General features: G+C 36.1%; 5 protein-coding genes across 8 annotated transcripts; 2 read left to right on the top strand and 3 right to left on the bottom strand.

Annotated features, from left to right (window-relative positions):
• Nucleotides 1–2: 2 nt before the first annotated feature.
• Nucleotides 3–5,281, bottom strand: LOC111789677 (SAGA-associated factor 29 homolog A). Of its 2 annotated transcripts, XM_023670318.2 has the most exons (10): nucleotides 5,181–5,281; nucleotides 4,953–5,122; nucleotides 3,907–4,000; nucleotides 3,651–3,727; nucleotides 2,753–2,847; nucleotides 2,523–2,608; nucleotides 1,783–1,836; nucleotides 1,545–1,698; nucleotides 1,384–1,397; nucleotides 3–298 (listed from the first exon to the last, which is right to left on the bottom strand). In XM_023670318.2, the coding sequence occupies exons 2-10, from the start codon at nucleotides 5,068–5,070 to the stop codon at nucleotides 190–192; spliced, it is 801 nt and encodes a 266-aa protein (XP_023526086.1). In that variant the 5' UTR covers nucleotides 5,071–5,122; nucleotides 5,181–5,281; the 3' UTR covers nucleotides 3–189. The 2 variants fall into 2 exon arrangements, with proteins under 2 accessions (XP_023526086.1, XP_086978563.1); XM_087122437.1 differs by lacking the exon at nucleotides 5,181–5,281 and having other exon boundaries at nucleotides 4,953–5,174.
• A 1,348-nt stretch (nucleotides 5,282–6,629) lies between these two features.
• Nucleotides 6,630–9,572, top strand: LOC111789675 (uncharacterized). 2 transcript variants are annotated; one of them, XM_023670316.2, is made up of 3 exons: nucleotides 6,630–7,123; nucleotides 7,981–8,184; nucleotides 8,441–9,572. In XM_023670316.2, the coding sequence occupies exons 1-2, from the start codon at nucleotides 6,704–6,706 to the stop codon at nucleotides 8,137–8,139; spliced, it is 579 nt and encodes a 192-aa protein (XP_023526084.2). In that variant the 5' UTR covers nucleotides 6,630–6,703; the 3' UTR covers nucleotides 8,140–8,184; nucleotides 8,441–9,572. The 2 variants fall into 2 exon arrangements, with proteins under 2 accessions (XP_023526084.2, XP_023526083.2); XM_023670315.2 differs by lacking the exon at nucleotides 8,441–9,572 and having other exon boundaries at nucleotides 7,981–8,338.
• Nucleotides 8,534–11,740, bottom strand: LOC111789674 (serine/threonine-protein kinase STY13-like). The gene is made up of 6 exons (XM_087122577.1): nucleotides 11,016–11,740; nucleotides 10,774–10,906; nucleotides 10,460–10,655; nucleotides 9,536–9,660; nucleotides 9,283–9,441; nucleotides 8,534–9,060 (listed from the first exon to the last, which is right to left on the bottom strand). Exons 1-6 carry the CDS (start codon nucleotides 11,144–11,146, stop codon nucleotides 8,746–8,748), a joined length of 1,059 nt encoding a protein of 352 aa, XP_086978703.1. The 5' UTR covers nucleotides 11,147–11,740; the 3' UTR covers nucleotides 8,534–8,745.
• A 3,271-nt stretch (nucleotides 11,741–15,011) lies between these two features.
• LOC111789673 (Tetratricopeptide repeat (TPR)-like superfamily protein) lies at nucleotides 15,012–17,151 on the top strand. Its single transcript, XM_023670313.2, has one exon. It carries the CDS (start codon nucleotides 15,065–15,067, stop codon nucleotides 16,910–16,912), a length of 1,848 nt encoding a protein of 615 aa, XP_023526081.2. The 5' UTR covers nucleotides 15,012–15,064; the 3' UTR covers nucleotides 16,913–17,151.
• A 1,538-nt stretch (nucleotides 17,152–18,689) lies between these two features.
• On the bottom strand, nucleotides 18,690–22,645 carry LOC111790794 (protein kinase PVPK-1). Of its 2 annotated transcripts, XM_023671855.2 has the most exons (5): nucleotides 22,510–22,645; nucleotides 22,203–22,278; nucleotides 21,693–21,745; nucleotides 20,356–21,575; nucleotides 18,690–19,835 (listed from the first exon to the last, which is right to left on the bottom strand). In XM_023671855.2, the coding sequence occupies exons 4-5, from the start codon at nucleotides 21,402–21,404 to the stop codon at nucleotides 18,935–18,937; spliced, it is 1,950 nt and encodes a 649-aa protein (XP_023527623.2). In that variant the 5' UTR covers nucleotides 21,405–21,575; nucleotides 21,693–21,745; nucleotides 22,203–22,278; nucleotides 22,510–22,645; the 3' UTR covers nucleotides 18,690–18,934. The 2 variants fall into 2 exon arrangements, with proteins under 2 accessions (XP_023527623.2, XP_086978649.1); XM_087122523.1 differs by lacking the exon at nucleotides 22,510–22,645 and having other exon boundaries at nucleotides 22,203–22,490.
• Nucleotides 22,646–23,659: the final 1,014 nt, after the last annotated feature.

Below are 23,659 nucleotides of genomic sequence, written 5' to 3'. Positions count from 1 at the left end.
TGTTAATTTAAGAGATAATCATCATTAAAGGAACAATAATTATCATGGGGTTTCTTCACCATTATCATCTGATACTGAATACATTATCATTTCTCAAATTTAAAGACAGAGAATAATGCATAATGTTTGGTCTACGATTTACAAGCTTATATAGTAGTATTCACAAATATAAATATAAATACACGCAGCTTACTGGCGGAGTCCTTCAGGCAAGGCTACAACTTTATGGAAGGGCACTGTTCTCTGGGGCAATGTCGACGACCCATCTTCCTCGTCGTCATCGAATTCCAACAAGTAACTGTCCAGAATAAAACATAGGATGAATTTGTAATGCACAATAGATGATCATGTAGAAGTAGTATATAGATGGTACCATGTATCATGAACACATCATTTGACACGAAAAATCGTTACGAGAAATAATTGTGGTTCGAAGGGGAGAAAAATGCATTTCATTGAAAATTGGCACCAAGACACAGTTGGTCGAAACTGATGGCAAACACACAACGAATGATCACAACATCCCGAGCCAATGAAATTGACCGTATAGAAAAGTGGTATCAGAGAGAGATCAAAACTGGTGGCAATAGCTTGAAAGCTCTTCTTTCATAAGCACGCTTGAAAGAAGCGTGCTTTTTTAAAAGTGATTTGTAGTGTCTTTAGGTTTTTTCTTATTTTAAGAGTTGAAGTATCTCCAAGCCGACCATAATAGAATAGATAGGCAAAGGAATTCATGGCGAATTCGAGTTTCTAGTGATAATCCCAACAAAACTAGAAGTGTCCCTTGTTTCAAAGAGAGGAGGACGGGTTATTCACATTTTATTTGATGGTCAGAGATAAATTGAAAGCTAAGTAGTGGTAATTCTAAGGATTCCCGAGGGAAAAAATAGAGACGTCTCCTACGTTACCCGTAATATGTGGAAGTATCGACATAGTTTCAGAGTCATTCGGTCTGACTACTACATGAAGGTCTGACTACTACATGAAGCCAAATGAAGAAACGGGAAGACCAAAAAGATATAGAATATATAAGTCCCAGCCTTGTACGGTAGAAGTAAGCTCACGAGGAATGAATTCAAATGGGAAAAAGAAAGGAAAGAAGGTTCTTTTAAGCTGCTGACAAACCGACTAACCGACTAAGAAAGCCTTTCTCCATATGAGAAAGATGCGCTCATGGCTTTTTTTTGTTCTTTCCTCATTTCAGGTGGTGAAAGAACTTTCTATATGGCTAGGACGAAAGGAAGGAGTAAGCTTTAATGGGCTATTTCACATAGAAAGTTAAAGGAATCAGAACATGATGGTCATCAAAGAGAGGAAAATCAGAGTAGACATGGAGTGATGAATTTAAAAAAGCAAAAAGAAAGAAGAAACGAGGTAACTTACTCGTCTGTCTTCCTCTAGAAGCGTGAAGATGCCATCCATTCCAAAAGAAATTGTCAGTAAGTTGCACATAAAATTATAATAAAGGTTAGAAGTTAAGAGGATTGACGTAGTTTTTTGTGCTACAATTATGGCAGAAGAAGGTGTAGAGATGAAATGCTGACCTTGCGATGACCATTGACAACTGTTGCCCTATAAAGAGCGGTTGTGCCTGGATAAACAGCTAAAACTCGTCTTCCAGGTAGGAAATCGGGGACAGTAGAAGGATCATTTCGTTTTGGAAAGGGAATGATGGCTGACATTGGTAACTTGTATTTTCTGAAATTAAATTGAATTAAACATTGGTTGATTAGCATGAAACTGAGAAGAAACTATCCAATTACCCACAATCAATAGCTTTACCTCTGCCCTCCACCTTCATCTTCATCGCCTGGCTCCTCATCTAGTACGTCAAATCTGCGCATGTTCATATTACATATTAAAATATCATAAAGGAGATTAGTGTCTGAAAAGTATCATGTTTTAATCATTATGGTGATCTCTTTTTCTTCCTTTTTTTCTCCATAAAAGATAAATCATGAGACTCTGCAACAAGATTAATGTCGAACTTGTACTCACAAAATGATGTTACGCAATTTTTTTTTTTTAACAACAACTACAATCATGACAAGAAAATCCCATTAGAAACAAGATCGTCTAAATGTGATTGTAACATTCAAACATGTTTAAAATTATTTGATTAGTTCTAAAAATTCACAAATTAAGCTCCAGAGTGATCTCAAAACAGTGCACATAATCAAACATGTAAAACACTAATGAATGACAAAGCAAGGAGTACTATTGAAATGTTTGTTCCCTATATCTTTCTTTGCTTTGACAATCTTCCATCTCACCAAGTACAAATAGTCATCTCTGAAAAGGGAATTTGACACGACGACACTAGCCACTGATTACTAATATTGAAGAAGCCTGTTAGAAGGCAATGTTGAAATTTGACCTTATTGAATACATGGGAATGATGATATATGAGTTTTCCGTGACTAACCAGTTTCTTTCTTTGTTCTTTTCAAATAAAAATAACAATTCAACTTAATTTCCAACATGCCTAGCTGTTAAGAACTTACTAGTATAATTCAACTTACAGTTTTGTCTCCTTGTCAAAATGCATCACTTTTACAATAAACCATTCATCCTTCTCAGCCCCATCTGGCGTCACCCTGGCTGCCACCTGAAGATAACAGACGATGGTAACTATACAGCTATCTTTGGTTGAAATTAATCAAAGCATTTAAATTATTTTTAGTTTTTTTAAAAGTAAAAAGATAAAAATAAAATAAAATAAACAAAAAAAAGTGGCAATCGACATACAGACCTGTTCATCTTTCAGGTTGGCGCATGCCTCGAGGTTTCTCATGGCAGGAGAAAGGCGAGCATTATCTGAATCTGCCTTCATTCTTTTCGCTTTATCTGCCATATACATTCAAATTGATAAATAAACAGATAACCGCTTCAGAATATTTCTTCAAAATCTGACAAGAGAATCAGCAGTAATAAACTAATGATTGTTTGCTAATAAGGGAAAGGATCGTAGGGAATTAACGACTCTTTTTTCGTTGATGGGCATATGTAGTCATATGAATAAATCTAAGATGCCATTCTAGGAGGTCCCATCCCATACATTTAGCAAATAAATACAAAAGTGAATTTCCTTTCTCCTATTATCCATTTGCAGCAATCACAAGTGTAGACTCATACCCACACGGACGCATGCGTTTAGTAATCAGAATGGGTGGAACAGGACATACAGTTTCCTCAAGAATAGAAACTCAAAATTGCCATTTCAGACACCATCAGTATGTCCTTGAGTATTAGGGAGTATAATATACAGTAGTTTGGCAACTAAATTCAAGGGCTGACATTAATTGACATCTATCAAGAAAGATTCAGAAGAAGGAACAACAAAGGAAAGAAAACATATTTAGTGTTCAAGTTTCCAATAACATCAGCAAGATTCCTATCGTCTCCACTGTGATATTAACAAATATGGCCCTTCTGTTAGTTATGATTAGTTTTTATAAGAACACATAAATTCTATCCTGTGGTTAATCCAAGAGCGTAATACTTCAAGAGAAGCCAATGGAGCAGAAGAGTGGAAAATATGATTGGCCTCTTTTCATGATAATGTGTATAACATATCTTAGCCTGTATCAGAAAGCTTTTGGGGAAGTTATCAGTAAAACATAGTAGAGTTGAATAATTCTTGGAAATACCTATCCTTCTCCTTGGTTGCCCAGGAGGTCCAGCAGGCAGCAAAGTTTCAAGTTGACCCAATAAGGTTGTGGAAACGCTGCAATAAAAAATAATATGGACTTCAATGCATGCGCAATAGCTATGATCCAGACACACTTGGGGTAGATAAATGATTTCTATTCATATGTATCTAAACGCACACAAACTTACAAAAAATAAAACACAAGTGAACAAACTCTGAAGTATGAATTTCATGTAAGAATAGAGTAAAACTACCTCACTTCATCCTCCGAAAGTTGTTTTGCTTGAGTATACAAATGCTTCAGTTTTGACAATGAATTATCCCCAGGCTTCTCGACCACCTTAGGAGCTGCACACGATCAAATATTAAGGAGAAAGCCAGCTAAAAACAGAAATTTGAAGGAAGACAGGGTGACGAGCACTAATAGAAAAGAAAACTCTCTAAAAAGTGTGATAATAAACTCCCCAAGGTTATATACTTCTTTGTTTTAGTTAACAAACCAAAAACTAATCAAAATTACCGAGTTTATCATCCTCGCCTTCCAAATCCATATACACGTCAAAGATCTAGAACAAATATAAAACGAACCACAAACTTGCCCTTAATTTTCTTGACACCGTGGGTATTGGAACAATAAACTAGTTTAGCTTCGGTAATTAAGATAGTTTAGGCTTATAGTTCGTAAGTTATTCTAATTTATGAATAACTTGTTCTTTCTTATTCTTTATTTCTTATTTCTTATTAATGTTATTTTTTTCTTTCAAGGAACTGGGTGGTTTTAACTAATTAACATTGTCTTCTCTTGTCATCGTAATGCTATAAGGTAAAGGCAACGGATAAGGAAGTACTTCCACTGCTGAAATGTTTTCAGTAAGTTTCCTCTTATTTCAGCAAACCCTTTGAGTTCATTGAATCAGTCTCTTTGTCACGATACACTTAAAATTGAGCCGATAGCATTCAAAAGGCCGGCATAAAAATTAACAGAAACCTCGGATTTTTTTTCATCGAACACTCAATACCGCCTTAACAAGCTCAAGTATTGTTCCAAAAAAAAAAAAAAAAAAAAAAAGAATCAAGTAACTTCCAGTAAAATTCCAGAATGCAATAGCTCTCAGATTATTGTCATCTAATCCGAATTTCAACAATAGCCTCATCAACAGACGAATTAATTAAACCAGCAGGAGAGCAAGAATCGAACAATTTAGCCAATTCCTACCAGCTTGATCTCAAAAAAAAAATAATAATAATAAAAAAAAAATCATGATCAGATCAAAAGGTTTAAGAATTGAAGAATACTCACTAGCGAGGAGTTTCTTGTGCATCTTGTTAATCTCAAGAACAACATCCTCCAGATCCTTCCGCAGGCGATCGAGCTCCTTCGTGTTCGCCAAAATTCCGTCAATGTCGAGCGACGACATTGTTCAGTATGATCGGAGTAGCGATTTTATTGTTCTTCTACCGCTGATCAGACTGTAGAATGAACGAAGAAGGAAACAAATACATATATATATAAAAATTTTAATTCTACCTGAAGAATGGGCTTCTGGGTTTCTCATTCAATGCCCTGAACATTATTTTCCCCCCTTTTTAAAGTTTCTAGAGACAGATAGCAGCTGAGGGAATTACATGATTGCGATTATAATATTCAAAAATATTCAAAAATATTTTATCTAAATTATAAAAATACTAAATTTTAAATTAAAATAATTGAGCATACATCTTTTTTAATCTAAAAATATCTTTAAACTTTAAAAAAAAAAATCAAAATAATATCTTTAAATATTAGATAAAATCCAAAAATATTCAAAAATACTCTTATCCAAAACCGTTAGTAATTTATTTCAAAAATATATTTAAACGTTCCAAAGAGTTTAAAAAATACATTTTTACTTTTTTACGGACTTCAAATCACTTTTAAATTTTTTGTAAAAAGTTAAAAGATACGCTTACGATTGTACCATGTTTAAAACATACTCGTAAAATTTTTAAAAAATATATTAAAAAATGAGATAATATATGAGTGTGGATAGAATTTTTCTATCCACATATTGACCGTAAGAATTTTTTTTTAATTTTTTTTTTTTGTTAAAATTAAGGGTATTCTTTTAAGATTTCGTGGTATTTTTTTAAAAAATAATACTGACCATAATAATATTTAAATATATATATATATATATATATATGTATGTATTTTATTAATTTAGCCATTTAACATATTTAAAAAATATATAATTTTACCCGAGTAACCCACAGTAACTTTATAAACTCTTTTAAAACACACATTTAAAATTTTAAATTTTTTTATTAATAATTTAACCTTTTGATACTTTTTACCGTTTTATTTAAGGAGCATTTAAAATTTTAAGTGTATTTTTTAAATGAAGTATTGACGGTTTCAATTTAATAGGCAGGTGATAATAATATTTTAAAATATTTTGCAACATTTTAAAAGCATTAATTAAACTATTTAAAGTTCTAGTTTACCAGAGATAATTTTTATTTAAGTAAATAAGTTTTAACAAACTATTTAATAGTTAATTTGTGCATTGATTAAACTTAAATTATAAAATTTGATATTTTATCAACATAAATATACAATCCGATATTGTTGAACTAAAAAAAATCGATATTATCATATTATTAAAAGTAGAGAACTCGAGATATAGAAATTAAATATGAAAATCGATGAGTAATTAGCAACACTCTAATTAATTAATATTTATTTAATTATCAATATAATATTATTTTTAATTTATGATTAGATGAATTTATTATCTTACATATAACTAATTAATTTAATTAAAAAATATTAATCTTTATCAATAATTATCTCATATATTTAATATTTACGAAACAATGGATGAAATTTATTGGGCCGAAGAAATTGTAGGCCCAAAAAATGAATTGGGCTTGAGGCCCAAATAGCGGACTCGCGCGCTCTCAGACGGCCACAAATTTCGTCGGAGTTCGAAATTTGAGGGAATTGAAACTGATTGATAGGCGCCTGTTTCTCTCTTCTCTTTGCTTCTTTTTTCCCGCTCGGGTGGTTTCATGGATTCAATTGCAGCAGCCGTAGCCACAGTCTCTCTTGAACAAGAGGATTGGGAGCTTTGCAACGACGATGGATTCGTCTACAAGCGGAAGAGGCGTCGATTGGACCCTGCGGAAGCTGTGGCAGCTCGCTCGTCGGTGGCTCAGGCGGCGGACCTTGAGGCGGAAGTGAATCGGCGGCGAGAGCGCAGGAGGAAGACGTTGTTGAAAGTTAGGGCGAAGTACCGGAAAGAGATTGAACAGTGGGAGGTTTTGTCGAGCAACTTGCGGGCGATGGAGGAGAGGGCTCGGAAGCTACAGGAACAGTACCGACAGGAAGGGGAAGTAGGTATGGCGTCGCTTCTGGAGGCTTCCTCGTTGACTGTAGTTCAGCACAAGAAGCTTTCGTGCGCGTCGATGGTGGAAGATCTTCTCTCTCAGGTAAATCGGTATTCTGGTCTTGTGTCATAATTTAGGATAAAGGCGCAAGGAATAGAAATTTTACGGATTCAGGTGTTGAGTTGTTTAGGAATTTCCTCAATTTTCTCATAATTCATCATTCGTTGGTGAAATTTCATGTCTAAGATAAGAATTCCCAGTTCAGTTTGCCCTTTTTCGCAGATTGGGTGGAACTCTGTAGAACTAATTATTCCTCTACTCGATTGACAAATTCATCGGATAAAAGGCGTTCCGTCTTTCGGTGGTATGAGGTCTAGATTTGGAAAATCTATTAGAACGGCCCACCATCCTAAGTCAAATATTCGATTAAGAGAACACACAGTTCTGAAATCGCTTGCATGGCCAAGTTTTTGCCCCAATCTAGATCCAATTTGTTACCCCGACTGAGATCAGGAGAGAAAATTGTCATTTTTCGCCAAATATTGTTCGGATTTATCAACCACTTTACCCCAAAAGATAGCCAGACACTATTTGTTAAAAAATCTCAATCATTTTCCTCAAAAGATGTTTTTAAGGTAAGGACTCGAGAGTTGAGACATGTTCAGACAGATCTTCAAACTGAAAATATTGGGTTCTAGTATCCGAGTAGAAACTTCATAATTTACAATTTAAACTTTTTGCCGTCTCCTGGAGTTTAAGCTTAAGATTGGGAAAATTGAAGGCGAATTCTGTTGTTTACCAGAGTTGGCCTTAGGGTGAGTGAAAACCCTTTCGAACCCTTTTCCTGATCCTATATTCTTTTTCGCCCGACTGCCGCAGTGGTTCAAAACAAAATAGTTTCTCAATTATCAAATAGGTTATCTATCCTAATAATGATATCTACAGTTTCAATTGTGCAGGTAGAAGCTCAGGAAGCCATCATTCGTAATGTTTCAAAGCTTTGTGATATAGCTGAAGCATTGTGCACGACGGAAGAAAACCAATTGAAACAGCGTCTAATTGATCTTCCCATCTGGGCTTCACCACGTGAGCTCATGGCCTCACTGTGCGACGAGTAACGATTCGAGCATTGAAGAGAAACAGGAGCCAAGGACCTTCCATTTGTAAGATCTTACCATGAATCCTATGAAATCACTAAAGTGTAGCCTAGTTGTGAAGATCACGTTCTTTGTTACAGTAGATAGCAAACTCTTATGCTTGTAGACTTAGTTCATTGTCGATATTAAAAGGAATTTACTGATCTTAGTTTTATAGAAACGTCGATGTTCGTGTCATGAATATTTTATTTTGTGGGTGTTATTGGTCTTCCTTGTGCTTCCTCTCTATGATTCTTGATGTTGCTTTAAGTTGTAAATATAGGGTGTTCCAGTATACAGGCTTGCTTAGGCACACTATTGCAAGGAAGGCAGACAGCCATATCAGTTAGTTAAACACAAAAGGGTTCAAGATTTATTACAACCACTATGATCAGTTAATTTCTCATTATCTATTTCTCAACAGAGCTCAGAAACAGTACATGCCAAGATTCTTGATTGTTAGACAGATGGGTGCCATGGCAGCAATCCCAAATTCTGTTACATTTCCTGGATTGGCTTATTGGGTATTCTCATAGAACTACAACTAAAGTCAAGCTGTGCTTTTTTAGGGGTTTCTTCTATATTGGATCAGTAACACTTGTTAAAGCAGAAGAAGGAGCTTTTAGGGGTTTCTTCTATCATGCCGTGTGAGGCTTCCCCTGAGCCATGTCGGACAGCCATCAAGGAATCTGTACCGGGAGATTCAGGTGGCATCACGACATTTTCAGAAGCACATATCCGAGGCGGGATTACGGGTTCTCGAGGTGATATTCTAGCAAGGGACTGCAATAGCATCTGTATAATCTGGCTAAAGTTTGGCCTTGTATTTGGATCCTCTCTCCAACATGATGTCACTAATAAAGCTAAGTCCTCTGGAAGGTTTTCAGCACTGGGCCTCATGTTCTGAAAACAACAAAGCTATGAATTCAAAACAGGATATTTGGAAGGCTACAAGATTGTTCATTTGCATACAATTGGCTGTAAGTACTTATCTAGTCATGCATTTCATGTAAAAAGCTTCAAATTGTTGTAGAAACAGTTCTTCAATCAAATTACAAGTGGATTATAGCCAATTGTACTCATAGGAACATTATAAGACGTTCCCTTTTGTAACGACATGCTTACCTTAAAAGCTGCTGCATACGCCGCCTGTAAATTCGACATGCCTTCGAAAGGCAACCTGTTAAGGATGAGCTCCCACAAGACAATGGCAAAGCTGTATACATCAACTTTATGATTATAATGCTTTTTATCCCCATGTTTTAAAGTGACTGTGCTATAGAGCTGCCACCAAACAATACAAAGAAGAAGAAGAAGAAGAAATGTATAAGAGGCAGCAATGAAATGTATAAGAACTAAATATTCAAATGAGAAGCACCTCTGGGGCCATCCATCTATATGTTCCTGTTTCTGCAGTCATCATCTCTGTTACCGATTCTTCTCTTGCCAAACCAAAATCAGCAAGCTTAACTGTTTTATGATCTGCACTCAATATCAAGTTTTCTGCATCAAAGGAGTTTCGTTAGAGATACGTATGAACTTGAAAAAATTTCACTCGAATGCTGTAGGTTCAACATGTTGTAAATATTTTTCAGCTATGCGTTTGTCGATCCAACAGGTTCTCTTCTCTTATCTCAGCTACGTACAGGATTCAGTAACACAGTTTATATTTGTTTTGGCAATCATATTATAGGACAAATTTGAAACAATTTTGAACCTTTCATGGTGGTAATGGTAATGAAGAGTCATGTTGAATTCACACCCAAGAAATGTTTTAGATTCCCACTACACAAATCCTCAATTGTAACGGCCTAAGCCCACCGTTAGCAGTTATTGTCCTATTTGAGCTTCCCCTCAAGATTTTTAAAACGCATCTCCTAGAGAGAGATTTCTACACCCTTACAAAGAATTTTGTTCTTCCCCCCGACGGATGTGGGATCCACAAAGACTATCTCTAATTCAAACCAAATTAGACAAGAAAGCCTGTCTGTTCATTAATGGCCGGCAACTCGAAGATGAATTCAATGGAATTTTGGATGAAAAGAACGATTGAAGCTTGAGAAGACCTCATTTTAAAGAACAAAATCAAATTCTAACTACTATATCAGATGTCCATCTCGTTTGGAATTCAAATCATTAGCCCTCATAGAAAGAAAAGGCTGTGTTTCCCAAAAAAGAAAGAAAGAAAAGGCTCAATTTTCAGGGCAGAAGCAAATGATAATCTACCAAATGGCTTCAACATCATACACAAATCAGTAAATGGCATCTACCAGAGTCCAAAGAGCATAGTAAATCACTGTACCTGGTTTAAGGTCACGGTGAATAATTCCATGTGAGTGTAAACACTCCATTGCACGAGCAATATCAAGCGCAAACCCAATTGCCACATCAAGTTTCATGCTCATTGGCCTCAAATTCAATAGACATTTGCGCAATGTGCCGCCTGTGAGCAATTCAGTCACTATAACCATCACAGGTTCCTTGCAAGCGCCAATAAACTGAAAAAAAAAAAAAAAAAGGAAGAACATCAATCGAGAAGCTCTGTTAGAACCTGAGAGACACTAAAAAAACGTGATAAAAAGAAGCAAAAGTTCCAAAAGTAGAATTGATCATTGCCTTCACTAAGTTCTTGTGCTGCACTTTGGACAACATTGCTACCTCTCTGGCAAACCGAGCTGCTCTTCTGACCATCCTCTCAGGAGTATCTCCTTTGCCCACCATTTTGATAGCTACAATCTGAGATTTGTATCTGAGAGAAGAGAGAAAGAGACAGAATTTAGAGGAGAGAGAGAGATGGAGAGGACTATAATATATCTGATTTCAGACAGACAAAGACACAGAAAAACCCATAAACGTACTTTCCCTCATACACCTTGGCATGGGCACCTTCCCCAATCTTCGGCCCAACAAAAAGATGTCTGGGATCAATCAACCATTTGGCATCCAAATAGAATTCATCAGTGGAATAGAACCTATTATCAGAACCCATATCTTCACTCAGGACTTTTATCAAACACCTTCTGTGCACTTCGTTACTTCCTTCTTCTCTCAATCCACACAAATGAATCGTTCCCAAAAAAGACCCATCAGAGGTTCAAAGGTACGAACAAAGTACGAAACCAACAACAAAAAAAACTAAAAAACCCCATATTTGATTCTGTACAGACCCGTCCCTAAAATCCCGCTCCCGATCCAGAAATTGAACGGATTCTTGTGCTTGGTGGGTAAAGAATATACTCCTCCACATGTAGGAAAGCGCAAATCCAGCAGCCCCAGAATATAAAATTGGGGGAATCGGTAAATAGATTAGGGGAAAAAACTAAAAGAAATCAGACAAAAAGTTAGTGTCAGAAGCAGGGGATGTAGCAAATTAAGGTAGCTCTCAACGGAAATGGAGCAGAGCAATGAAAATGAAGGCGAGCAACCAAAATTGAGCTGTGAAATTGATGCTTCTCCGGCTATGGAAGTGAATGCGGTTGCCATCTGCAATTTAAAGCTGCAAAAGAGTTCTTGAGTTATTGTTACTGTTCCAGCGGCCGTGATTTGACTTTGAATACAAAAATTGAAGAATTAAAACACAGAGAGAGAAGAGATGATGGGGTTTGAAGGGAAATCCGGATGCACGGATAAGGACAAGATCTGCGCCGCTGAGAACTGCTGAAAATTGCTATGAAAAAAGAAAAAAGACACGAGTGCCTTTTGTTTAGCTCAAACTCCCTTTCTAATAAATTTTTAATTTTTAAATTTTTATTTTTTTATTTGTAGTTGTGTTCTTAATTTTTTTTTAATTAAATTCTTAAAAATTTTTATTATATATTTAATTTTTAGTTGTCTTGAATTGCTTCAAGTTAAACCCGTTTAATTTAGGTATTAATTATCAATTGTTTTAAGCATTTTTTAGTTATCATATTCTTGCGATCTTTTTGCCCACTTCCAACTTAATGTTCTTTTCTTAAGCGAATGTCGGTCTCAATACTCTCGTGGGACCGCTTAGGTATGAGATAGTGGCTCAAAAAATACACATGTGCTTGCACCTTGGAGCACATTTACAGGGTGATCAACCATTCACTTGGGTTCTCCCCCCACTTAAACTCGACTGCCTCTTTGCAGTAGTGTCATCCCCTTATAAGGACTCGCATCGTGTTCAGCTTGGTACTTGTCCAACGCTCGTTTTGAGCCTCTAGTTTATCTGCTTGCAACCATGGTCACTATTCCTTTAATGCAAATGGTCTCGGTTCATTCATATACCCATCATTTACTTAAACGTCTTTTTACTAGAAAATACTTTTCCATTAAAAAATTATGTTAAATATTTGAATTAAAATAATGTAATACCTACATAATTTCGCTACAAATATTTATTATTAAATAACTTAGACTTTTCTATTAAAATTAAAAAAAAAAAATTATTTTCCATAGGCGAATATTGAGCCTGGTCAAATCTGACATTCTTTATAATAAATATATCATAATAATATTATTAAATTTATATTATTACTTACAAAATATATGATAATTTGGCACGTGGCTCTATGCAAACATTGACTAAGACACACCGACATGTTTAGAATCTGGGACGACATGTCTAAAAAATCTAATTTTGTTGAACGACATGACGTCACGACTAGTTAAATCAATTATTAGCTTTCCTAACCAACCTTGTGACTTTTGAATAATTTTATGCTAATTTATAAATTTATAAATTTATCTTATTTTTTGGTTTTTTTTAAAAAATTATTTTTCCTTGAGATTAAGAAATATATATAAAAATTTTAGAATCCATTAAATAATTTTTAAGTTAAAAGATATATTAGATAGGGATAAACTTGTAATTTCATCAAAATATTTGATTTTTTTTTGTCCTTTTATTTTATGCATGATAAAATTGAACAAATCAATTCTTTTTAAATTCTAATATTTCAATAATAATAAAACTAAAAAAAATATCAAATTTGACATTTTCAATTATAATATTTTAATTCAATTTCCATCTCTTTTTTTTTTTTCTATTATTATTATTACTATTATTATTATTATTATTATTATATGTGAATGGAAACTTTTGACTTTACTTGGTATGAATTTATTGTATGAAAAAGAAATGAAAAATTATTCTTTTACCCTCAAAGTTCAAAGCATTGACAACCAATCAAGTTGAAAAAAAATGAAGATTTTCTAGAAGCAAATTACGAGTTAAAGGTCATTTTAGTCCCTAAGAGCCAAAATATATTTATATTATTTTTTATTGATTTATTGAATTGTTATTATTATTATTATTATTATTATTATTATTATTATTTTATATATATAGTGGAATAAGAATTGGATGGGAAAAAGGGAGAAAATGGGAGCATGAAAATGAAAAGGAAAGAAGGGAAAGAAGAAGGTAGAAGGAGTGTTCCATTATTTGTGTTTGTCAAAAGGGAAGAAGTCTCCTTTTGGTATGTGAAAAGGAAGCGTCGGTGAATTAAGTGATTCTACTATTATTCTACATCTTCCCAACCCTCACCAATCATTCAAATTATTGTGCTAAAACTTCGTTTCTCGAACTTATTGGAACATCCATCTTGTAATTGGTATGGGTCGAGCACCTACATGGACTCTTACTAGGATTTTCTTCAACACCTCGTGTCTACGTGAACTCCCACTAGGGTTTTCTTCAACACCTCGTGTTTGAACACTTCAAATCGAAGTCGAAAAACTATTGAACTATATCTGAGCAATAGAGTTTGATCTTAGTTGAATTGAAGTGCCTATTCGCATAGGGTTTCCTTCAGCACCTCGTTTCTACGTGAACTCCTACTAGGGTTTCCCTCAACACCTCTGTCTACGTGAACTCCCACTAGGATTTCCATCAACACCTCGTGTTTGAACGTTTTAAATCGAAGTTGAGAAACTATTGAACTATATCTAAGCTATAGAGTTTGGTCTTAGCTGAACCAAGAGAACTATGAAACTCATTCCATATGCTCATTTCACATTATATCTCCTTAAAACCTCTTCAATCTAAGTATTGTGACTAGAAGAAGAAGAAGAAGAAAAAAAAAAAAAAAAAAAAAAATCCAAAATTTACCTTAGATCAGTTATATCAATTTTAACCAACCAATTTTTACCATTTTTTTTAACGGCGATATTAATCCAATTCAACCCTACTCAGCCGCCAGCACCGCCACCTCTCACGATCTTCTTTCTCCTTCGACGATCGTTAGTGACCACAAGCACAGCGCGCGACGGTGCGTTACCATTTCGTTCTCCCGCGCGAGTAGCAACCACATACGGAGGCGGCGTGTGCGGTGGTTTCGGCAGGTTCGAGCGTCTGTAATTATTGCTCCTCGTCGGCAGTTCGAATTCCGGTGACACCTTAAGCAACGACCCAAGCGTGTAGACGGCGTCTGCTACACTCATCTCCGGCTAGCCTTAAGCGACGACGGCGACAGCAAGCTACGTGAACGACGCGTCCCTCGCCGTTTCGCGCTGCTACCCCCTCTCGTTGCGGCGGCGCGATTTCAACGACGGCGAGTCCAGACTCGCGATAATCTAAGAACAACATTTGATGATTCTCCACAAACCGAAGACTTCACATTTGCTAAGTGGCGTCTTTCTGTAACTCTGCAGCTTGCAAATCATATACATGAAAAGCAGGGTTCAGTTAGTGAAGCTGTTTGAAAAATGTAAGTGTAGCAAAATTCTAGCTGAATTGCAATGTTATACGCTCAAAATTGGCCTTGCTCATGATACTTTCTTCGCCACCAAACTTAGTGCACTGCATGGAAAATACACCTCTCTCGTGCAAGCACATAAGGTGTTCGAAGAAACGCCTAGCAAAACAGTACACCTCTGGAATGCTATTCTTAGAAGCTACTGCAAAGAGAAACAATGGGGACAGACTTTATATCTCTTTAATGACATGGTATCTCATGGAATTTCAAATGGGAAACCTGATAATTTCACCATTCCTATAGTTTTAAAGGCCTGCGCAGGGTTGCAGGCACTTAAATTTGGAAAGACAGTTCATGGGTTCATCAAGAAAAATGAGAAAACTGACCTTGACATGTTTGTTGGGGCTGCATTGATCGAGCTGTACTCGAAATGTGGAAAAATGGACGAGGCACTTCAAGTTTTCTTGGAATTTCCTCAACCAGATGTAGTTTTATGGACTTCAATGATCACAGGATATGAGCAGAATGGAAATCCTAAGAAGTCAGTTGATTTCTTCTCTCAAATGGTGATGATCGAGCATGTAAATCCCGACCCCGTCACGCTTGTCAGCTTAGCATCGGCTTGTACTCAACTGTCGAATTCGAAGCTTGGAAGTAGCATACATGGCTTTATAACTAGACGAAACCTGGATTATGACTTATCCTTGGCAAACTCGTTGTTGAATCTATATGCGAAGACGGGGTCTGTAAAAGCTGCAGCCAATTTGTTCGAGAAAATGCTGATAAAAGATGTGATTTCATGGAGCTCCTTAATTGCTTGTTATGCTCACAATGGCGCAGCAGCTGAAGCACTAAACCTGTTCAACAAGATGATTGATCAGAAAATCAAATTCAATTCAGTTACAGTGATTGGTGCATTACAAGCATGTGCAGTTGAATGTAACTTAGAAGAGGGAAAGAAGATCCACGAACTTGTTACCAGGAAAGGTTTGGAGTTGGATATTTCAGTTTCCACAGCTCTAATTGATATGTACATGAAGTGTTTTTCACCTGAAGAAGCCCTTGTGGTGTTTGAAAAAATGCCCAGAAAAGATGTGGTTTCTTGGGCTGCCTTACTGAGTGGATATTCCCTGAATGGAATGTCCTCCAAATCAATGGGAACCTTCAATACGATGCTGTTGAACAACATAAAACCCGATGCTGTTGCCACAGTGAAAATTCTTGCTTCTTGTTCAGATTTGGGCATTCTCCAACAAGCACTTTGCCTCCATAACTATGTTGTTAAAAGTGGCTTCACCGATAACATTTTCGTAGGAGCTTCGCTTATAGAGCTGTATTCAAAATGTGGCAGCACAGTCAATGCCATGAAAGTATTTGAAGAAATGAAAGTAAAAGACATTGTTACCTGGTCTGCGATCATTGCAGGTTATGGAATCCAGGGACAAGGAAGAGAAGCTTTGAAACTGTTCGACAAAATGAGAGAGACATCAGAAGTTATGGCTAATGAAGTAACATTTCTCTCATTGTTATCTGCTTGTAGCCATGCTGGTTTGATTGAAGAAGGGATCAAGATATTCAACATGATGTTGAATGAATACAGAATAGAATCCAACATGGAGCATTACGGCATCATTGTCGATCTTCTTGGTCGAACGGGAGAACTCGACAGGGCGCTGAACTTCGTTCAGAAAATGCCAATTCCAGCAGGGCCCCATGTCTGGGGTGCCCTGTTAGGTGCCGCTTGTATTCATCACAAATCTGACTTGGGAGAGATTGCAGCAAACAATCTCTTCAAATTAGATCCTAATCATGCTGGGTACTACATACTGCTATCTAACATTTATGCTGTGGAGAATAATTGGGAGAATGTGGGAAAACTTAGGAGTATGATAAAGGAAAAGGGTTTGAAGAAGATACTTGGGCAAAGTGTGATTGAAGCAAGAAGTGAGGTTCATAGTTTTGTAGCTGATGACAGATTACACCCAGAATCTGACCAGATTTATAGGTTGCTAAGAAATTTGAATGTTAATATGAGAGATGAAGGTTATAGCTCTAATTCAAAAACCTATTTGCAGGGCATTGAGGAAATTGTATAGTAAACATTCTATTGTTGGGCATGTAAGTTGAAGAAACTATTCAAATTGAGAGCTAAACACAACGTTAGCCAGTGATTTGATTATCGATCATCTTCCAAACGATAATCCATCAGTTCGCACTAGATTTGTGCTTATTAGCTTTGGGAATGTTAAAACCACAACAAACAATCAGCCAGAGCAGAAAATAGAAATCTATTTATTTGCTATCACAATTCAGTCTCCTGAAGGTATCATCATTTACTAACCTTTGTCATGAGTTTTGATGGCCGAGGAATGGAGCTTAGGTTGCATATCAGCATCCGAGTCCAACGTGGGACGGGAAACGGGAAGATCGCGGGACTTCCTCATAGGCAGCAACGGTTCCGGCAAGGTCACTCCGCTACATCTCCGGCCGACGGAAGCTAGATTCTCGTCTTCGACTATTGAAAATGTGGAGAAACGGTGAGATTCCGAGAAGTGGAGTAAAATTGGCGACGGAAATTGGTGCGAAGAGGAGTGATCGATAGAACGGAAGAGGAAGAGAGGTTCACGTAGAGTTTTGCTGAGAGAAGAGAAGCAACGATTTGGTCGCCATAATCGCATAGCTTGCCTTGTTAGGCGGCGCTACCGAGTCGTCAACGGCGAAGAAGATCGCCGGAGAGAAGTAGAAAACAAATGTCGTTCTTCGCGCGGGAAAAATGACGGAGAGAATAAGATGTGGTTCCTTATTTGTTAAGGATTTATGGTTAAAAATAGCTCTAAATATTTATATATTTGAAAAACATTTAAAATTACGTTTCCCTCCCTCAGTAAATACAATAAAAATAAATATTCATTAATTATACGTTCAAATAAGGCTTTAAATATTTTAATTTTTGTCTAATAAATTTTTTAAAAATAAAATATTAATTTTCTAAATTTGTGCTATTGGTGAAATATTACATTTATGTTCAAAAATTTTGAATTCAACAATATTTTGTTTTAAATTTTCAAACTCATTTTAGGTCAGAAATTTTATTTTAGTATCATTCTGATCTCTATCATTAAATTTTTTTATAAATATCCCCTTACCTGCAGTAAGCCGTTATTATTCCCTTTTGCTTACATTCTCATATAACACCAATTTCAATTTCTCAAATCTTGCTTTCAAAATCTCCCTGCCCCGTTTTATAAAACTTTCTTCTTGAATCGAAACCAGAGCCTCGAGCATACGTCGCTTGGCCGTAGGCGACGCGATAACGAATAAGCTTAACTCACTTATTGCTGAGAAGTGAGTGCTTCACAATTGCAAGTCCGTTGTCATCAAAGAAAAAAGAAAAAAGAAAAAAGACTGACACTATTTTATTAAAACAATATTTTCTTTTTTTCTCGTCTCTATTTCTCTCTCTTTTCTCCTTCCTCCCTTTTTCATCTATAGTTGTCACCTTCGACATCCCCATCAACGTCGATGCCTTTTTTTCACCCTTTTTTCCATTAAAAAAAAAAATCAAAAGGCTCGACGTTGAGGATTGTTGGGAGAGGAGTTCTACGTAGGCTAATTAAGGAGTGAATCATGAGCTTATAAGTAAAGAATACATCTCCATTGGTATGAGGCATAAGAAAACCAAAAGCAAAGTCATGAGAACTTATCCTCAAAGCAGACAATATCATATCATTGTGGAGAGTCGTAGTTTCTAACACTCTACAGATCTTTTTCGACGTCTATGAAAAGGTAGGAATCATTTATGAAAAGAAATGGAAGTTTTGAAGCAACAGACAATCTTTTTTGTAGTGAATAAAAATGAAAGAATTATGTGAGTGAGTATAAGAGGGAAACCCAACAATTCCATTCCCCAGTTTGATGCATCTTTTCTGCATATTTTCTCACACAGATTTTATTATGCAGAGCAGCAGCAGATAGCACAGTAGAGTGAGTTACAAAGTGACAGTTAAAAGAACATGAAACCACAAGAGGACTGAATTGAAGCACAGCACAATACAAATGAGGAACGGAGAGGAGATTGGTTGATGAAAAGACTGAAAAAAGGAAATCACAATAAAGATTCAAAAGAAGTCAATCTCTAAATAGTTACCTTCAGGCTTCACGTCGACTCCCGGCATCTTTTCGCCTGCTGCTGCTGCTGCTGCAGCGGCTGCAGCGGCGTGTGGTGCCCCCATTTTTGAAGAGAAATCAATGACATCCATTCTTGGTACCTCTGGAGGATTGGCGCAGCGGATGAGTGCCCAATTCACGCTTTGGAAGAATGGATGTTGCTTGATCTCGGTAGCACCGCGTCTATAAGCGAGACGATGTTGTGGTTCTTTTACAAGCAAACCTCGGATCAAGTCCCTTGCTGCAAAGCTCACAGAAGGAGACTCTGGAAATCTCAATGGCTGACCAACCACGTTAAATAATGTAGCACGGTTCCCCGCCCCCTTGAATGGAGTTCTACCGAACAAAAGCTCGTAAAGAAAGATCCCAAAAGTCCACCAATCCACAGCACTGCCATGGCCTTCACCTTTTATGATTTCAGGTGCCAGGTACTCATGTGTACCAACAAAAGACATCGATCTCGCACTTGTCGGTTCTGCAATGAGCTCCGGTAGAGGGCTCACTTGATGATATACTTCACTTTTCGGTTTCGGTTTCGACTTCTTTTCTTTCCTGTGTCTGCTAAAGAATCGAGGCGTAAAACATGCTGGCTGGATACAATCTGGCTGCATTATGCAAGTTGGCTCAATGCAAGCAGGCTGGACACAGTATCCTGAGCTTTTAGCTTCTAGACCCGAGTTCGACGATTTAACAAGGGTCGGGGAGACCGCACATCTAAGAGAGAGGTCAAAATCAGATAGCATTATGTGTCCATCATCTCTCACTAACACATTTTCAGGTTTTAGGTCCCTGTAGATTATCCCAAGCATGTGCAGATACTCCAAAGCAAGGAGAACTTCAGCCACATAGAATCTGGAAAAGTAAAGAAAATATCCAATGAAAATCGAGGTGAGCCACAGTCCCGTAACCGTTTATAATGCAAAGGGCTGTCTACAGAAGCCTATGATAGTGTGCAAATTGCTAGCTCTCTAATAGAGTGATTTCACAGGCAAACAGAGAAATAACCATAAAAACTTAACATCTATTGCACCATGGCATCTAAGTAGGGCGATGAGAGACGAACGAAATGTTCGATGTCAATAAAAGTAATTGAAGTCCAAAGTTATATTAGAAAGAAGCAGCACAAATATATAAAATTATAGGATATATGTCGTTCGGTCCTATCACGATTTCGTGTTGTAGCTCTGTAATGATCTGTGGAAAGTTTGAGCGGAAATCTTTCCACCAGTGCCATATAGAAGGGCAGTTCATATTTGATTTATTTAAGGAGCACATCTGTTCCTAAGAAATCTTAAATAGAGACAGCAAATGTTCTGTTCGGTTATTAGAGTGAAAGCAAGATAGAGCTATAGGATAAGAAAACAATTCAGACCTTGCAGCATGCTCAGGAAAATATTTCCCAGGTTGTCTCTGCCGAAGCGCGTGCAAGTCGCCCCCGGGGCAAAACTCCATTACCAAACAAGAGAACTTCTCTGTCTCGAAATGTGTATACAAAGTTGGCAGGAATGGATGATCCAGAGATTGCAATATCTCACGTTCAGTCTGAGCCCTCAGAAGCTTCTTCCTACTTGCCAAAGCAGCCTTATCCATAACCTTCATGGCAAAGTAAGTTTTGGTACCAGTTAACTCCGAAAGATAGACGCTACCAATATCGCCACATCCCAGTCTTCGAAGCAACCGGAAATGGTTCAATCCTAACATCCCATCATGGGATCTCACGACTTGTAATGCTTCCCATCTTGTGTCATTTGCCTGATGGGGCTTAGACATGGCATTGCTTAAACTACTCGAGTTGCTCTCATCACTGATATCACTGCCAGTGCTGCCTCGGTACACACTCGTCTTCCTGCTTTTGTGAATATCATAGGAACTTGTGATGTTAATGCTTTCACAAGACTTGTCAATGCTGCTTGCACATTCACTCACTTCTGTGTTTGAGAAACTTTGTTTGGCCTCTGCATATAAAGTCGTGGAATATATGCTGGCCTGAGGACTTGGACAAGATAATTCAGCTGGCTGAGACTTTTGTTGGTCATTTATTTGTGTGGCAGCTCCTTTTGATGCGTTCAATACTTGATTTCCAGATTCTTCCAAGCCATTTGAACAACAATCCTTAGAATCGTCGATAATAGGCTTCACAAGCTCGGATTTCCCCTTATTCGAAACATGTGTATGTTTTTTCACATCAGCTAAATCTTCAAGCTGCACATCTTGGTTCAAATTGGCAGGATGTTTTTTACTACTTACAGAAGAACCATTTGGATGGCGAATTGGTTTCTTGGCACAATTTTGAGACATAACACAGGAAGTCGAAGAAGTTGCTTCATTCTTCGACGGTTTAGAGGAATCAAGAATCCTTGATGCAGATGTCGGGTTCTGATTTTTCAGTAAAGAACTCATACCATCAACAAGTGGTTCCATCAGCAGCTCCGGCTCAAGCACACTCTCAGGCCAGATCTTAGGGTGTGGTGAATGGGATTCAACGATTGATTATAATTTATAACCATTATGGAAATTTCCAAAACCATTAACTAAAAAATCTTCCACTTATTAATGCCTTTCTTGCAAACGCCAAATGAATATCTATCGGTTCTGGAAGTTGAAAAGTTCAAATTGATTCAGATAAACTGCGAGGGAGATTGAAGATTCCATATCCAGCAACTCAAGCAATCAAAGAAAATCTCCAAGATTATGAAGAAAATCATTTACCTGTTGATGGCTGATCCGAAGCACAAGCAGTGAGCCTTGAGCAATATCAAACCCTACAAAGTCGAAAAAAGAAATCATGTAAGTAAATTCCAAACGCCGCTGTAATCACATAACAATAACAGATTCTTTAATCCGCCGTCTAAAAATTTCTTCGTTTTCTTCCTCGGAAGCATCAACGCCTCATCTAATTTGCTCGAAATCACTAGAAATCAAAACAAGCTTAACCTCAACACCGAACTCTTTTCAAGAGATTCACAACACGAAAACCAAAATTTCCAGTGTCTTCAACTACTGATTTTGATTCTTTCGAAGTGAAAACCAAAATCAAGCACAAAACTCAACCCACAGCCCTCCAAATCTTTAACAATGGAAATCAAAAACAAAAAACACCGAACAAAATATCCACGAACCACAACTACACAATGCAGCAGCAAGCAAATCTTTCAAGACAGGCAATAAAAAGCACAAAAAAAAAAAAAAAAAAAAAAAAAAAAAGCGATAGAGACCCACCGAAAATACAAGCACAGTGAGAAAAGCGAAGCAACTTTGCGAGTTCCTTGTTCTTTTTTCCCGAGTCTCTGAAGTACTTTCAGATCCGATCCAACAACATGAAAAAAAGAGTTCGGATTAGAGGATGAATATAATAATTGCAAACAACAATTTCTGCAACTTTTTTTAGTGTTCTTCTTTCTCTTCTGAATTTCTTCGTCGATTGAAGAAGAAGAAGAAGAAGAAGGAGAAGAGATTTAGAGAGGGAAAAATCGAAGAGAAAAAAAAAAAAAAAACTAAAAAAACTAAAAAAACGAAGCGAAGTTACAAATGGCAGTCTTTATCTCTGAATTGAAAATGTTCCCTCCATGAAAATCTCTTCCTCTTGTTCTTAAGCTCTTGTTTTTGTTTAATAATATAATATAATATTTTATTTATTTTAGTAACTGGACCCATTGAAATTGTTACGGGCACTCCCTGATTTTTGTTATGGCCCACCTCTTTCCCTCTTTCTTTCTTTCATCGTTGTCGGATTATCATTTTAATTTTTTATTTCTCTATTTATTTAAAATTTAAAATTTATTTCCATAGAAAAATATTTTTATTACGTCATAAAACATAACCAAAATTTTTAAAAAAATCACTAATATCAATAAATTTATTTTTAAAATGGAAGATATTTTCATTGACGTTTTCATAAAATGAAATCCCGACACTTCTGCCGATATCAGCATTCATCGAGTCATCCTTAACTAGGTACTTATAAATCTCGGGTTAAAATTTTTTAGCTCAACGATACCGATTATTCTCGAAGATAGATAGCTTTACTAGTGATGCTGGGACGGAATAATTAAATTTTAAAAAATAAATAATTTCAATAATTTTTTATATATAATTATGTTGTGGGGGCAAAATAATTTTTAAATTTAATTAAATATTTAATAATCGGTAAGAAAAATCTGTTTGAAAGGGCAAAATTGAAAATGATTGTAGTTAATAATGCCGGCCAATTAAATAGTATTTAATAATTCTCAAATAATATATATAATTATTTAAAAAAACAATTAAAATATAATTTTGACGTCATGCACCTTTTAGATTTACCTAATTAGTAGAATTTACCTAATTAATAGATTGTTATTATTGTGTTATAATTACTATTTTATTTTATTATTATTATGAATTATTTAATAAGCTGCCTTGTGTCATTTTTACCCTTCATTATTTTCAATACATTTTATTTACTATAATTAACTATTTATATGTATAATAATTATTATAAAGTAAAAAATTCAATTAAATTTATTATTATAGACAAATTAAATATATTGATTTAATTTATGGACGGCATTTGAATAAAATGAATATATGTAAATTTTATTAAAATTTAGTGATAATTTACAATATTAATATATTATCCTTTAATAATTTATAGTGTAGGATAAGGATTAATAATTTATTTAATAAAAATTTATTTA

The sequence above is a fragment of the Cucurbita pepo genome, chromosome 3, assembly GCF_057944985.1.
Source record: "Cucurbita pepo subsp. pepo isolate OVF chromosome 3, ASM5794498v1, whole genome shotgun sequence".
NCBI classification, from domain to species: domain Eukaryota; kingdom Viridiplantae; phylum Streptophyta; class Magnoliopsida; order Cucurbitales; family Cucurbitaceae; genus Cucurbita; species Cucurbita pepo.
This window is presented reverse-complemented; position numbering and strand designations above follow the sequence as displayed.

Coding starts and splice junctions, on each gene's coding strand:
- LOC111789674 (XM_087122577.1), bottom strand. CDS start 11,146: ATGGGTTCTGATAATAGGTTCTATTCCACTGATGAATTCTATTTGGAT. Junction 10,656..10,773: donor AGCACAAGAACTTAGTGAAG/GCAATGATCAAT, acceptor TTTTTTTTTCAG/TTTATTGGCGCTTGCAAGGA. Junction 9,661..10,459: donor TCACCGTGACCTTAAACCAG/GTACAGTGATTT, acceptor CCTTTGATGCAG/AAAACTTGATATTGAGTGCA.
- LOC111789675 (XM_023670316.2), top strand. CDS start 6,704: ATGGATTCAATTGCAGCAGCCGTAGCCACAGTCTCTCTTGAACAAGAG. Junction 7,124..7,980: donor TGGAAGATCTTCTCTCTCAG/GTAAATCGGTAT, acceptor TCAATTGTGCAG/GTAGAAGCTCAGGAAGCCAT.
- LOC111790794 (XM_023671855.2), bottom strand. CDS start 21,404: ATGGAACCACTTGTTGATGGTATGAGTTCTTTACTGAAAAATCAGAAC. Junction 19,836..20,355: donor TTTCCTGAGCATGCTGCAAG/GTCTGAATTGTT, acceptor TTACTTTTCCAG/ATTCTATGTGGCTGAAGTTC.
- LOC111789673 (XM_023670313.2), top strand. CDS start 15,065: ATGGTATCTCATGGAATTTCAAATGGGAAACCTGATAATTTCACCATT.
- LOC111789677 (XM_023670318.2), bottom strand. CDS start 5,070: ATGTCGTCGCTCGACATTGACGGAATTTTGGCGAACACGAAGGAGCTC. Junction 2,848..3,650: donor GCAACCAAGGAGAAGGATAG/GTATTTCCAAGA, acceptor TGTATATGGCAG/ATAAAGCGAAAAGAATGAAG. Junction 1,699..1,782: donor GATGAAGGTGGAGGGCAGAG/GTAAAGCTATTG, acceptor ATTTAATTTCAG/AAAATACAAGTTACCAATGT.